We start from the raw sequence: 14,788 nt of genomic DNA, 5'->3' as shown, positions 1-14,788 counted from the left end.
AGGGAGTCCTTTTGGTCCAACCATGCCTGGAAAATTAACGTTATCATAAGATTTCCATCTCAAAGCATAATGTTTGATAATTTCAAAACAATAAGTAAAATTTTGTGGAACAGAACTGAAAGACTTTTTCCACATACTTCTCTGATGTCAGTCTTTCAACTCTTATTTTGGTTGTGCTAGTTTCTATAAATATCCATAAAATGGTAATGGTAAGGTATATTTAAGTTTTGTCTCTGTATAAAAGGGAATAAAATACGGGCAAGCAAAACATCTTTTAGCTTCTTACTGAAATTTTTATTTTCTTTAAGACAGATTGACTCTATAACTCTTATCACCTAAATGTGCTATCTTGTTTAGTATTCATTATTCTGAAATATTTATATTGACTTATAACTAACAGCTCCTTCCAACAAACAGCGAAAGGCTCTGACACAGACTACACACTGCATGAAAGAGGGGTACCTTTATATACCTTACAAAAATCGTTATATTGAATACTGTCTATTGCACCCTCAGAAAGCTAGCTGATGCCTTCCTCTCATGTCACTAAGTGGTTCTTCGAGTAACTTGCTAACATTATCGTAAAGCAAGATTACACTAAACTTTGTTGAAAACTTTCAGGCACAGGCAGTGTTCCTTAAGTATGAACCTTCATCACTTTGGTGCTTCATATTTAAATATTTGTGTGATGACAGCCAAAAATTGCCTTGTCTTTTAACTGCATTTACATTCTATCTGACCCCCCCCCCCCCATCCAGACACACCTTTCTCCTTAGTCCTTCTCCTCTTGTGCTATGCCCTGTTGAATGGCACAGTGGAGTCTCTGTCCACCACCCAATGGGGCAGTTCTTTCAATAGCACCATAAACCTCTCTGTGTAGAAGTATTTCCCATGATTCAGGGGTCATTCCCCCCCCACACCTTTGTTCTTCCTACTCAAAATGACCACTCCACATTTCACTGTCATAATTTTTTGAACCTATTTTGTCATTTTTGGCTTCAAGTGAGAAGAGCTCTAGTTCTTCTAATCTGCATTCTTATCTTTTCATCACCAACATGTGCATTGTCCTGGTTGCTTTCCTTGGGAATTCTTCAAATGACCTTACATCCTTGTCATTGTATGACTTCCAGTACTACACACAGCACTCAAGAGTCCTATAGACTTCTGAAGTCTCTCACCTGAAGACATACCCTTGCTTTTTAGAGTACAGTCCATGTGTGACCAGCATCTAAAGATTTGCTTCCTGGCTGTGGCCCAAGTGCAGTACATTGCACACATGTGTGGCAGTTGGCACAGAGGATTAAGGCAATGAGCTGTTAATGAACTGCTGCCTATAACCAGGGTTTGATTCTCTCAGCCTCTGTTTTCCTACTGTGTGAGTAACCAGAAAATGCTCCTAAAAAATTGGGCTAGGGGTATCAATGAACTTCTTCAATAGATGCCTATTAGCTCTCTGTACATCTTTCTGCTCACTTGGTCCTTCCTTGCATTCCACTCCACCGCCACCACCATTGTCCACTGCTGTAGCTACCTTTTAATTTCTCCAAGTCTTTTGGGTTTCTAATACCATGATGGAAATGATCCCCATTCCTAAGTCAAAGTATGATTAAAGTTCATGAAATTAGTATTGTTTCAATCTTTAATGTTATAAGAGCTTTTCACAGCACCCACAATGCACCCAGTGATCACTCCTGCAATTTATAGAGAGTTATTTCTATCAGTAACTTTTTTAAAGTTTTAAGTCTGAAGAAGCGTTGTTAAAATGTGAAAGCGCTAACTAAACTGCAGTGAATAAAGTAGTTTTTATCGGTCGTGGTGAGTCTCATCTGTTTTGTTTTGTTTCACAGTATTACTTCTGAGGAGGCTCTTTATCCAGGACCGTTTGTTATTTATTTGTATCAGTAACTTTTAAGTATGACTGTAAATTCTTTTTTATAAGAACCGCTGTTACTACTACTATTGGAATTGTCTGGGTATCCTTCATCCTGACTGCAGGAACCAAACAAATAGTGAAAAAACAAGCAGGCACATTCTTCCACGAGCCAAACTTTATTACATTAGACAGTAGTTAAGCGCTTTCATCCTGAATGGGACCTCATTAGAACTATCATTTAATTAATCTAATTAGTTTAAATACAATTCTCCACATTGCCCTTGTTTCTGCCTGCAAATCCTTGTATTTTGCAACGTTGTGTCTCTCTCTATGTAAAACACTATAGTCACTAGGTGTAGCAATTTCAATGATCAATGCTTACTTTTGTCTTCTTTTCATGGACTACTATATCTGGTTTTCTCGCATTTATTTTTTGAACTGTTGGTAATGGGCGATCACATGTGATATAAACTTTATTATTTTCTATAATGCTTTGTGGCTCATGTTTCCAGTGGTTTTCAGCTACTTCAGTATTATAATTTTTGCACAATCCCCAATGACAGAGTCTTGCCACTTTATTATGGCTTTCAGCATACAGTCCCTTTGCCACTAGTCTATCACGACCAGCAACAAGATGTGCGACTGTTTCCAATTCCGTTTTACAAAATGTACATTTGTCTGTTTCTCCCACATGTTCAAGGGACTTTGTAAACCAATGTGTATGTAGTCCACTATCTTGGGCCACCAATATTAATCTTTCATCTTTTGGTGTAAATTCACTTCTCCTTAACCATTCCTGCATTTGATCCTGATCAACATGAGGTTGTTCCAAGAGTTTTCCATACCTGCAACTATATTTATAAATTTTCCACATTTCTTGTCTTCTCATCTGACCCTTCACCTTGTATCGTTTCTTTTGTTTTTTGGCACAATCAGTTGCTGCCTGTTTTTTATCTACTTCTGATTTGATTTCCATTCTTGTTTGATGCCGATATGCTTCTGCTAAATTAATCAGGGAAGTCATCTTAGACTTATTCTTCTTATGTTTTAAAACTTTCACTACATTTGGGTCTTGTGAAGTCAGCATATATGTATGCAGTCCTAAAATTGCAGGTCTATATATTTAATCAACTTTCTGGAAGCTCATACCTACTTCAGAACAGGGAAAATACAGTCTTGGAATGTACTGATTTTTATAAGTCATTTGATGAGCATGAAACATCTTTCTTATTTTTCTGTCCAACCTATCCAATACCTTTTGGATCAGTCAGTTACTCCAAAACTGTACGTTAGGACAGGAAGAACAAATTGGTTTGTACTTTGGACTTTGTTCTTAGATGTTAATGCTGTTTTCAATATTAATTTAAGTCTTCTAAAATATTCCTTACTAAGTTTTATTCTCATTTGTTCATGTTTTATTGTTGACCCATTATCAATTCCCATATATTTATGAACTCCCTCTTGCTCAAGTTATTTTATTTCACATTCCTGTCCCAAACTGATGTTTTCTTGGTGCTGCACCTTTCCTGGTTTAAAGGTTGATTTTGCACATTTATCAAGATCAAATGACATTCGTATATCATCTGGAAAAGTTTTGACCACTTGCAATTGTGCTTTCAGTTCCTCATCTAATGAAATATACAGTTCTAAATCATCCACAAAAAGAAGATGAGAAGTCTTTACACTTTGTTGTTTTCTGGGAGCCCAATTGTAGCCATGGCCTAATCTGTTAAGTAGACAGCTTAATGGTTTAAGGGCAAGATAAAAGAGCAGCAGTGACAGTCACCTTGTAATATCCCCCTTTGAAGTTTTATCCTCGGAATAATAATTTCTCCTTTAGCATGGCTTAATCTCAAAGTGATTTGCCACTGTTTCATGGTCGCTGTAATGTAATTGATCAGAGTAAGGTCTATATTATACATTTTTAAACACTCTTATCCATGAATGTGGGATACTATCAAATGCTTTTTGTAGTCTTCCCATGCCATATTTAGAATCTTCCCCATTTTACAGTTCTCCATTATGACTTTATTTAACAACAAATGATTCTTTGTTCCATATGACTTTCTTTTATTACCCTTTTGTTATATTTCCATGACTGAGTTTTCTTTTAAATGACTATAAACTCTGTTGGCATCAATTCCAGTGTAGAGTTTATAGGCCATCGGAAGCCAAGTTATCGGCCTATAGTTTTTAGGATAGCTGGCAGGTTCGCTTTTAAAAAGGAGCATTGTTTTTTCTGTTGTCATTGTCTGTTCAGGATGAGCATACAAATAGTTCTTATTCATGGCTAAATTTTCATGTAAAGATGTTAAAACATTTAGCCAGAAGTTAGGCACTGCATCTGGGCCTGGGGTTTTCCAAATATGAGTTTTTTTTTTTTTTTTGGTTTCACTCTCTCTGGCCATTACTTCATCCCATTTCATATCTTGTACATTTGAACATCTTATTCTTTCCTTTACTTCTTCTATCCATTTATCATCTTTGTTATGATCCACAGAATCTTCAAAGATATTTCTCCAAAATGTATCTATTTCTTTTTTAGTGATGTTTCAATTTTTTTGCCTTGTTTCCCAATTCTCTATAAAACTTTTTTGGGTCATCAATACATTGCTTATTTTGTACTTTTCCTTTATATTTATGTGCATATCTTCTAAGCTTTTCTGTCTGTACTGATAGTTTTAGTTTTTATTTGCAATAGTGCACGATAGAGGTTGATCTGTTCTGATACTGTGCATTGCTCATGTCTATCTTTCTGGTGTTTTTGTTGCTCTGTTCCCTCTTCTATAATCTTCTAACAGTGACATCTCTTGTCTTAATTGGTTTATAGTTTTCTATATTCCATACTGCTATGATGGCATTTGATTTCTCCCCTTCCCTTCCCTTACTGCCTTGCGTTTTTGTGGTAAGACTTTATCTGTTATTAATTTATCTGCACAGTAATATATCACATTTACTTCTGTTATATCACATGAAACTCTATGAACAGTCCTAATTAGTCTGTTCATTTGTTTTATCAGTCTAAGTTTTGGGGTTTTATTGATTTTCTGTGTTCTGCTTCTTTCATTGATCTTAATATGTCTGTCCATCTCTATTAAATCAAGCAACTCTTCTCTTATATCAGTTTCTTCTAAACTGAGGGCACAGTCTTTATTCTCCATTTCCTGCAGGCATTCTACAGAAAGGTCCAGAGCAAAATCCTGTGCCCCATTCTCTTCAGTTTCATCCTGTATCATCTGTTGCTCTTTCATAATGGAATTCACTGGCCTATCACTCAACATCATTGACTATATCAGAGTTGTCACAGTTTCCTGTTCCTTCCTTTACTGTGCAACTCCAACTAAACTTTTATACTGGTTTCCTATGGAAGGCTCCAAAGTATCTTCATATGGCAACTGATCAGATGTTTCCTGCTTCACTGATTTCTCCTTAATTTAGGGATCCATTACTCTATCTTGCTGTGATGTTATGAGAGTTAGATATTCTACAGTAAATCTTTCACTTCTCAGGTAATTCATAACCTCATCTTCTATTTCTTTAACTTCTCCAACACTAATCCTCTTTTCTGCTTTTCCTCTTTGTTTTCTTATTTTTTGCTTTGTAAAATTTTCCATATCTGGATGCCTCTGCCTGTATTTCTCTTTATATATTTTTGGTGCTGCTCTTTTTGTATTGCTTAGTTTTGCTTTCTCCTTTGCATAAATATTGCACCACATTAAATATCTTTCTCTTTCCCAGGTCCATATTTCTTCTTCCGACGTCTCCTGCTCCTCCTGTTTCTCCTTACCTGGGACTTGCTGTTCCACCATGCTGTGATATAACCTGCATTAAATCCTTCACTTCCCAGGAATTCCACAACTTCAGCTTCTATTTTTTAACTTCTGCTTTACTACTCTTTTGTTCTACATTCCCTCATTGTGGTCTCATTTTTTGGTATTATGAAATTTTCAATATCTGGATGCTTTTGTCTGTATTTCTCTTTGAATATCTTCGGGCTGGTTATTTGTATTGATTAATTGGCTTTCTTCCTTTGCATAAATATTGCACCATATCAAAGTTCTCTTTCTTTCCCATGTCCATATATCTTTTTCATACCTTTCAAAAATCTCCGGATTTTGTTCTTTGTATTTTCATACTTCTGCAGTCACTTCTTTTTCCAAACAGCCCAAGGTTTCTTCATCTATATAATGTTTTTCATAAATCTGTTGTATTAATATACACACATTTTTATTTGAAGCTTCTGACAGTTTTTCTTGTGCAAGTGTTTTTATTTCCTCTAATTTCTCTCTTCTTGTGTATCTTCTGTCTGGAAATTCTGGGCTTCTTGCATAATAGTAACAATACATAATTTCTTTCTTATCCTCAATAGTCCACTCTGTCATTGTTATGGCTGCACTTTTGTGTTGTTAGTAATTGTAGTGAAGAGGTTGACACACTTTTGTATTCCCTCAGATAAGCCTAAAATGAATAGCTGTTTTGCAATGATATATAAAAACAGGAACACTGGCTTCTGCTATTTAAAATCATTAGAGTCATCAATATTCATCCTCTGATGTTCACAAGCCAGTAAATTTTCTGTTGGGCCAGGAGCCATTTTATTTTCCCTTAATGTCATTAATATCATTTTATGCAATCAGTAGTCTCATTCACACCTCTCAACCTCTTAGAGCAAGAAATCTGGACAAAGCCATAAATAAAAGTGGTACAAACTAAGGCCCAAAAATAAGGACAATTTTTAAATATTGCTCTTACAAACTTAGAAAGTAGATAGAATTATAGGTTTTGCATTAGCATGAATTTTCTGAAGGGTATGAGGTCTGTTAGAAAATAATGACAGACATACGAGTTTCAGACAAACTCAAATGTCTGTCATTTTCTAACTTCAATCCTTAAGGATTTTCTACTAATTTGCCATAAAACCACAATTTTATGAAAAATGGACCAAAAATATGGGGTGAAAATCTGGGCATTCTGCGAAAATCTGTACAGTTTAGAGGTATGGTTTCACTGACTGCTCCACAGTTAATATGAGACCACAGGCACTTCCTGAAAACCGAAGAGGCCTCACTCAATACTGCTCTCTCCTTTACAACTGCAGACAAAGTTAATCTGAGACCACATGCACTTCCTGCAAACTGCAGTGCCCTCCCTGTTAACACTGCACTCCACACTACCATTGCAGACATAGTTAATCACAGACCACAAACTGCAGTGCCCTTCCCTGTTAACACTGCACTCCACAAAACCATTGCAGACATAGTTAATCAGAGACCAAATATTTCAATGTCCTCCTGTTAACATTGCACTTTACACTACTATTGCAGACATAGTTAATCAGATACCACAAACTGCAGTGTCCTCACTCAACACTGTTCTCTTCTCTACAACTACATACATAGTTAATTTGAGACCACAGACATTTCCTGCAAACTGCAGTGACCTCACCGTTAATATTGCAATCTGCTCTATAAATCTAGACATAGTTAATCTGAGATCAGAAAATGCATTGCCCACATGTTAACACTTCACTCTCCTCTACTACTGTAGACATAGTTAATCTGAGACCACAGACTGCAGTGATTTCATTGTTAACACTGCACTCTGCTCTACCACTGAAGAGATAGTTATTCTGAGACCACAAACTGCAGTATCCTCAGTGTTAACACTGCACTCTCCTCTATTACTGTAGACATGATTAACCTGAGGATACAAATTGCAGTGAAATCATTGTTAACACTGCACTCTTCTCTACCACTGCAGACGTAGTTAATTTGACACCACAAACTGCAGTGTCCTCATTAACACTGCACTCTGCTCTAGTACTGTAGAGACAGTTAATAGTTAATCTGAGATCATAAAATTAATTGCCGTCATTGTTAACACTGCACTCTGCTGTACCACCGAAGAGATAGTTAATCTGAGACTACAAACTACAGTCTCTTCATTAACACTGCACTCTGCTCTATCATTGTAGATGTAATTAATCTGAAACTACAAACTGCAGTCTCTTCAGTGTTAGCACTGCACTCTGCTCTACCACTGTAGATGTAATTAATCTGAGACCACGGGCACTTCCTGCAAACTGCAGTGTCCTCGTTGTTAGCACTGCACTTTGCCCCACTATAGTATGTTTACTAATGGAATGATCCAGTTGTGTACTCACTGGTGCTAAGATGTACTGAACATCACATTACCAGGTGTGCTGCAGACTGAAAACAGGTTTAGTAGCATAACAGTTTAGTCACAGACCTGGAGACAATGATTTCCTCCTAACTGCAGTAGCTGGTTTACACACAGACTCACTTCTACATGAGTAGTTATAATCCAAGACATTAGCCTGAATATAAATATGCTGCTGTTCATCACCTGCCTGGGAAAAAAGGCATATTGTTCACATGCAAACTGTTCTGAGTACTGTCTGATTAAGTGAATTACTTGGAGTCATACAGCAGTGAACTGGGAGTGGAAGGAATCAAACCCTGCAGCTTATTAACAACTCAGAGCTTTAGTCTATTGTGCTAACTGCCAGATTCATCATGCCACTGTACAAAAGGTTTATACCTTTGTTCATTATACATTTAGTAATTCCTCCTAGGTAAGTCAGTGCACGTTTTAAATTAAAAAAGAACACATCCAGCCCAAGCTAAAAATGTTACTACTTTATTAAAAAAAAACAATCTTGACTTCAGGTAAGCAAAGCTTCATATCTTGTTTTTCCAAAATAATCCCCACCAGTTTTCTTACTTTATAGGGTCCCATTCTCTCTAAGCAACCATTTGTCTGTTTCAAGATACTCAAGTATCAAACCTTACATGCAAGTTTCTCATTTAACTGAACTTAAAGCAAACACAAAAAGTGTCCACTACCATGGACCTGTAGTCATTTTTCAATCTTTTTTTATAGCCTGACTCTAGAGAATGGGATATTAATTCATGCTAACTGGAAATCCTTCTGTGTTTAAATCAACCACTTAAATTGGTAAACCAAATAATCCCAAATGTTTCTATTCAGCAGGACTTCCTACCTTTATTAAACTTGGGAAAGGTCAGCAATATCCTGCGTGACAGCAAAAAGTCTAATGAAAGCATGCATAATTAACTATCAAATGGTATATGCAGAACATGCTAACAGGAGGAAAATAAATATTAAAGTCAGGATGAATATTGATATGTCTGTGAGTTGGCACCTAGAAAAAACAAACAAAATACCTTCAACCTTATGCTGATGCAGAAGTCTGACTATATTTGAAAAAATGCAGTGAAAGGATTACATGACAAATTGTACAAATTAATTCTCAACCTTACTGGCTATTGTCACATCATGGCTCTTTGGATCAGTCTGCTTATTTGGCTAACAAACTTTGTGTGCGTATGTGTGTGTGTGTGTGTGTGTGTGTGTGTGTGTGTGTGTGTGTGTGTGTGTGTGTGTGTGTGTGTGTGTGTGTGTGTGTGCATGCTCTGATAAAGGGAGGTCTGCAAATATCTTTTTGCATAGTGCCACAAAAGACTGTTTCATAAACAAAATCATCTATTCCATTTTCAAAAAAACATCTGGCCCGCTTCTTCTTCTGCATACTATCATATCCTTTTTTCATTAGCATACTTTGTTTTTTTCACTGTGCTATAATGTCATATGGTGACTGTGCTGCTGGGTAAACATCTGTTGTGAAGTTAGACATGGTAACATGACATACAGACAGAAAGGGAAAGGTAACAGGTAACATCAGAGTTTTTATTAAATTAGTATGTCCATTTGGAATATAAGTAGAAGTGTGTAATAATCAGTGTACTCAATGCACTTCACTGTATACAGTTCCTTTCTGATAACCTCTTGGAAACAAAAGTCATACAGGTTATAAGACCCAGAACTATCTTGACAAGTGTGTTTATATCTAATATGCAGCATGCTTAGAGGTAAGTATGCCCTTTAAAAAGCAGTCTTTGTGATTGCAAAAATGTCATACTTTACATCACAGTTAGATGGACACTGATTTATAAAGTAAGCACATTCATTCTAGTCTAAATGTTTCATGCTACTTAGACTTTCACCTCAGGAAAGAAGTTACCATACCTTGTACATCTTCGCCAGGTGCACCTTGGATACCTTGTATACCTCTTGCCCCTGGCTCTCCATCAATACCTTCATGCCCAGGAGGTCCTGGATCCCCTTGTAAACCTGTAACAAAGATAAAAGTAAATGGGTTCAATTAGCTTTTATTCAAAGCTCAATTGGAACTAAAATTCATTAATTTATTTAGATGCATTAAAAGTACTGATACAACCGACAGGTGACTGCATCTATGCATACAAGCATGGGCACACATACACACACACACACACACACACACACACACACACACACACACACACACACACACACACACACACACACAATTATGCAGAGTGGCATATACATACAAGTACATGCTTTTGTTCATAGGAACACAGACATGCACATAACCATGCATATGTGCGTATACATACACACACACGCATGAATGCAGACATGCACAGAAATGGGTTCCAGCATGTAGAACGCGAGACAAATGCCAGGGAGCTACAACACTAAAAGCTGAAGGCCGCAGCACAGCTAGACTGTAGAGTGGTGTGACCGAAAGGGAGCTATGTGGTGGCAGTGCACAGAGATGTTAAACCCGCCACATAGAGATGATCCCTAACAGAACTAAGCGGGCTGTTTCCTGACAGTGGAAACAGCCTCACTAGATATGTGATCGGCAACACATACAAGAAAAAGGTGCACAAAAAAAACAACCCACCCCCAAAAAAAAACAGCATTGCAGCTCTATGCGATCGGCAGAACAAGTAGCTATACCAGGTGCAAGTAAACAACAAAAAAAGCCAGCATACCTGCTAAGTACACGCACAGAAATCCTTACACACAACCCTTGCAGAAAAAGCATACAGTGGGAAGTTGCAAGCTGGGAATGGCCAAAGAAGCTGCATCTGCAGCTGCTAGATACACCAGTGCATTGTTAGTGGCACAAGCACAGTCACAATGGAACAGAAATAATGTGCCCTGTTAGAGCCTTCCTAATGCATACCTCCCCATCTCATAGAACAAGCCATCTGTACAAAGCCTTAATTAAAAGTGGGAGGAAGGCCCAAAAATAGGGACAAAGTGCAAACTCAGCTGTTACAGACCTAGACAGTAAATAGAATAACAGGTTTCACATTAATATGACTGTTCAGAAGGGTATGAAGTCTGAAACTCAGTTGTCTACCATTATGTCTAACCTTAGTATCATCTATCCATCTATGTCTCCATCTATTGCGGTAGTTATTGATATATAGTATGTGCAATACTTACAGATATATCTATAACAGTCATCCACAAGTAAGCCACAGGTAAAGGAAAGCCAAACGCATAACACGGACCTACATACATACAGACAACAACAGGTAGTCCTGAGTAAGACAGACTCCCATAATACCAAGTGCATGATGAAAATAGTGTCATTACTGCTGCACTACCCCTTATACATGACATGCCCATACACCCATGGCAGGTGTGAACAGGACAACCCTGGCAATTAATGACTACCTAATTAACGGTACAGAAGCAACCACTGTAAAAGGGAACACTGGCATGTTGGGGAGGGAAAGCACATATCAGACACATAGGAATATACACCCACCTCACTGTCATCAACTGATTGTATACTTCCGAAGCAACATGTGTGTTACGTGGGGGTAGCCTAACTGATCCTATAGTTGTTGCAGACAGGATACACACATATGCAGAGGCATGTAGGCAGAAAAGGGTGCTACACAGGGGAACATCCATAAGTAATGTCTGTCTCTGATACTGAGGCTGCGCACCACACCCTGGTTGGTCAGCTTCAATATGGGAGTTAAAGGGGACCTGTGCAATACAAGTAAACCCAGTGGTGTAAAAGCGTGCTGGATAGACACCTACAGGACTACAGTCAGTTGTCAAATCCATGCTTGAGTTAAATGAACATAGAGAATCCCTAGAGGCAAAGGTAGTAAGAACAGGGTGGTGTGTATACTGCTACAAAGGACCATTGTGGCACACAGCTGCTATTCTGAAGGGTACAGCAAACAAGGTGGTGCACTGCAGCATAACCATAGTCTGATAGTGGGCTATACCTAAGTAGTGTTAACATAGTCTACCCTGCTACACTTGATGTGATGGATGCTGAGAGGCCAACCACAAGTAGTGTTGCCATGATGGAGTCAGTATACAAGTATATCCCAGGTCAGCTTGGCAACAGGTGTTGGACAGTGCCCAGTCAGTGTGGCAAACCAGTGCTGGTAGTGGAGGGATACCTGCACCACTTAGAACGGGAAGTCCTCTCCAAATGGTACTGGGCATGTGTTGAGCAGAGAATAAAGGCCTGAAGGGGCCGTGCTATCACTGTCCACAAGGATGAGGGGAAGTACTGCATAAATCACTGCCACACCAGCATGGACCAGATACAACCACTGCCCAGGTGGCTCTGCTGTGAGCAGAACTATGGCAGAGGGCAGTGAACAGCAATGACATGCCTAGTCTGGTAATGCAGAGTGTCCTTGGCACAACAGATGACAATGTACTACAGCAGATTCCTTGCCGTGCCACCCTGCATTGTAGCATCACCAGGGTATGGAAGAGGGCACAGGCATCTATGTCCACACCTCTGGCAACACCTGCAGATATTGATGTCAGCCAGTACCCACTCAGTAGTGGCAGCTTTATATTATGCAGACAGTCAGATATGGATGGGAAAGATTCCTTGGTTCTGCTAACTACAGCACAAAATCTGGTGGATTTGTGCAGGACTTGGGGATGGCACCTTCCCAACACATGCTGATATTTGCCGTCAGCTGTATACTTTACATGGATCTATTGGCACCCCACCTCAGCACGAATTGTTCTCCTGATGTATTGTCTAATGATATGGAAATCAGAGTCTGCATACAACAATATGTGGGACATACTGAAGGGAATGGCTACAGTCAGGGATGCACCCTAATGCCGCAGTACATTATGACAGATTTTGAGAAGGCAGCAATCCATGCCAGCTGAAAGGCGTTCCCTAAGAGTATTCTGAAGGGGTGCCTATTCATTTTGCATAGATCATTTGGCACCAGATCCAGCATCACCACCTTGTGGCCTTGTATGGTACACACACCGATTACACTGGCATTCTTTCCAGTGTATGAAGTTGTCCCTGCATTTCTGGACATTGTGGCTACCTTACCTGACTGTGCCAAGCCTGTAGGTATTTGTCTGGACCATCATTATGTGCATGACCGACCTAGGAAATATGCATCCTGCTGTTCAGCACAACAACATCTGCCATCTTCCTACCCTCTGCGGTTTTGGAATGTGTCTGATGTGTCGGACATGGACTTCACATGGACCAATAACCAGGTGGAGGCATGGCATCGTCAACTAAAAGTATTACTTGGATGCCCCACCGAACAGCTTTCTGACCTTATGTCTGTTCTACAACAGGAACAGAACCTGACAGACAACCAAAGGGAGTCACTTTTAAGGGGAATGCCTGTGACACCACGTAGGAAGGCTATTGTTGTAAGGGAGCGTCGCCTAAAACACATCTTGCAACATAAGTGTGACTACAGTGATGTGCAGGGTTTCCTACATGCTGTAGCACATTTCTACAAGTTGTGAATATATTTGGTTCTAGTACACACCAAGCACTACACACATCACTTTATCTGTTGTGTTAATAAAGGCTCTGCCCACAGTACACTGATTTCACAGTACCACTTTCATGCCCCCTTGGCATCCAGTGACAACCACCTGTACTACTGACGATGGCACATGTTGGGTTCTGGGAGGGTGCAGGGTGTAACACTATGGGGGTTTGTGTCTGCCACATATGGTTAGGGTGCAGGGGATGTTCTATTCCCACAGGGAATTGTCCACAGGCATTTGTCCATGTAGCCATAATGCCAAACTGCCATGTGTCCACATCCAGCTGTCTCACAGGGGGGTATCACGCTGCCTAGGTGCCTGAATCCCACAGAGACAGATATACACAAGAACATGTTTACGTCTATATAGACAAACATGCATCTGCATATGTGCACACAGATATATACTCATAAATGCAGATGCATACACATATATTCTTATGAACACAGACAGCATGCAGAAGCGCGCGTGCACACACACACACACACACACACACACACACACACACACACACACACACACACACACACACACACTCAGAAACTTATAAACATGCATACATGGATACAGATACATTCATGCATATGCAAGCATCCACACACACAGGCACACAAATACTTGCAAAATATACATTTGAATGCAGATTCACATACACACACACTCGCACACACGCACACACGCACACACACACACACACACACACACACACACACACACACACAGACATTTACAAACAAATGTGAATGCAGATACCCTTACACACACCCATACACATGCTCTTGCATGCACACACAAACAGTTACTTTTATCACAGTTTGTAAAAGTTAAGCGCAGACTTTTACTTGATGTGGTGGAACACAACCTCTTAATGCAGTACACCAGTGTAAGGCAAGGGCTTTGGAATTTCATACTCAAGATGACTGGCATAGTAAGACTGTAATGCAACTTTAATAAATAATGAGAGTAATGGGCCTTATGGTCTAGTGATGTCTTTTGACTTTTCCCGGTTGGGGGTTGCCACAGCGGAACTCGGTCCGCTTATGATTGGCAGTAGATTTTTTACAGTGCCGAGGTGCCAGCCCAACACCCATTCATGCACGCACTTACCTGCATGTATTTAAATGACACTCGACCGTAGGGAGGACATGCAGACTCCACACAGAAGGCAGTCCAGCCGAGAATTGAACCGGAGAACCTCTTGCTGTGAGGTGACAATGGTTACCACTGCAC

General features: G+C 39.3%; 1 protein-coding gene across 1 annotated transcript in view; it reads right to left on the bottom strand.

Moving 5' to 3' along the window:
• Positions 1–14,788, bottom strand: part of LOC122801189 (collagen alpha-4(IV) chain-like) — a 1,621,248-nt gene that overhangs the window by 831,981 nt on the left and 774,479 nt on the right. The window contains exons 19-20 of the mRNA XM_044070748.1: positions 9,944–10,048; positions 1–26 (exon numbers count right to left, since the gene is read on the bottom strand). The exon at positions 1–26 is cut by the window's left edge and continues 130 nt beyond it. Coding sequence (XP_043926683.1) covers positions 1–26; positions 9,944–10,048 — 131 coding nt within the window. The remainder of the gene's footprint in view (positions 27–9,943; positions 10,049–14,788) is intronic.

The sequence above is a fragment of the Protopterus annectens genome, chromosome 4.part1 (assembly GCF_019279795.1).
Source record: "Protopterus annectens isolate FY-2018-M chromosome 4.part1, PAN1.0, whole genome shotgun sequence".
In the NCBI taxonomy this organism is placed as follows: domain Eukaryota; kingdom Metazoa; phylum Chordata; order Ceratodontiformes; family Protopteridae; genus Protopterus; species Protopterus annectens.
The sequence above is the reverse complement of the archived record's forward strand: the minus strand, read 5'-3'. Positions and strand labels throughout refer to the sequence as shown.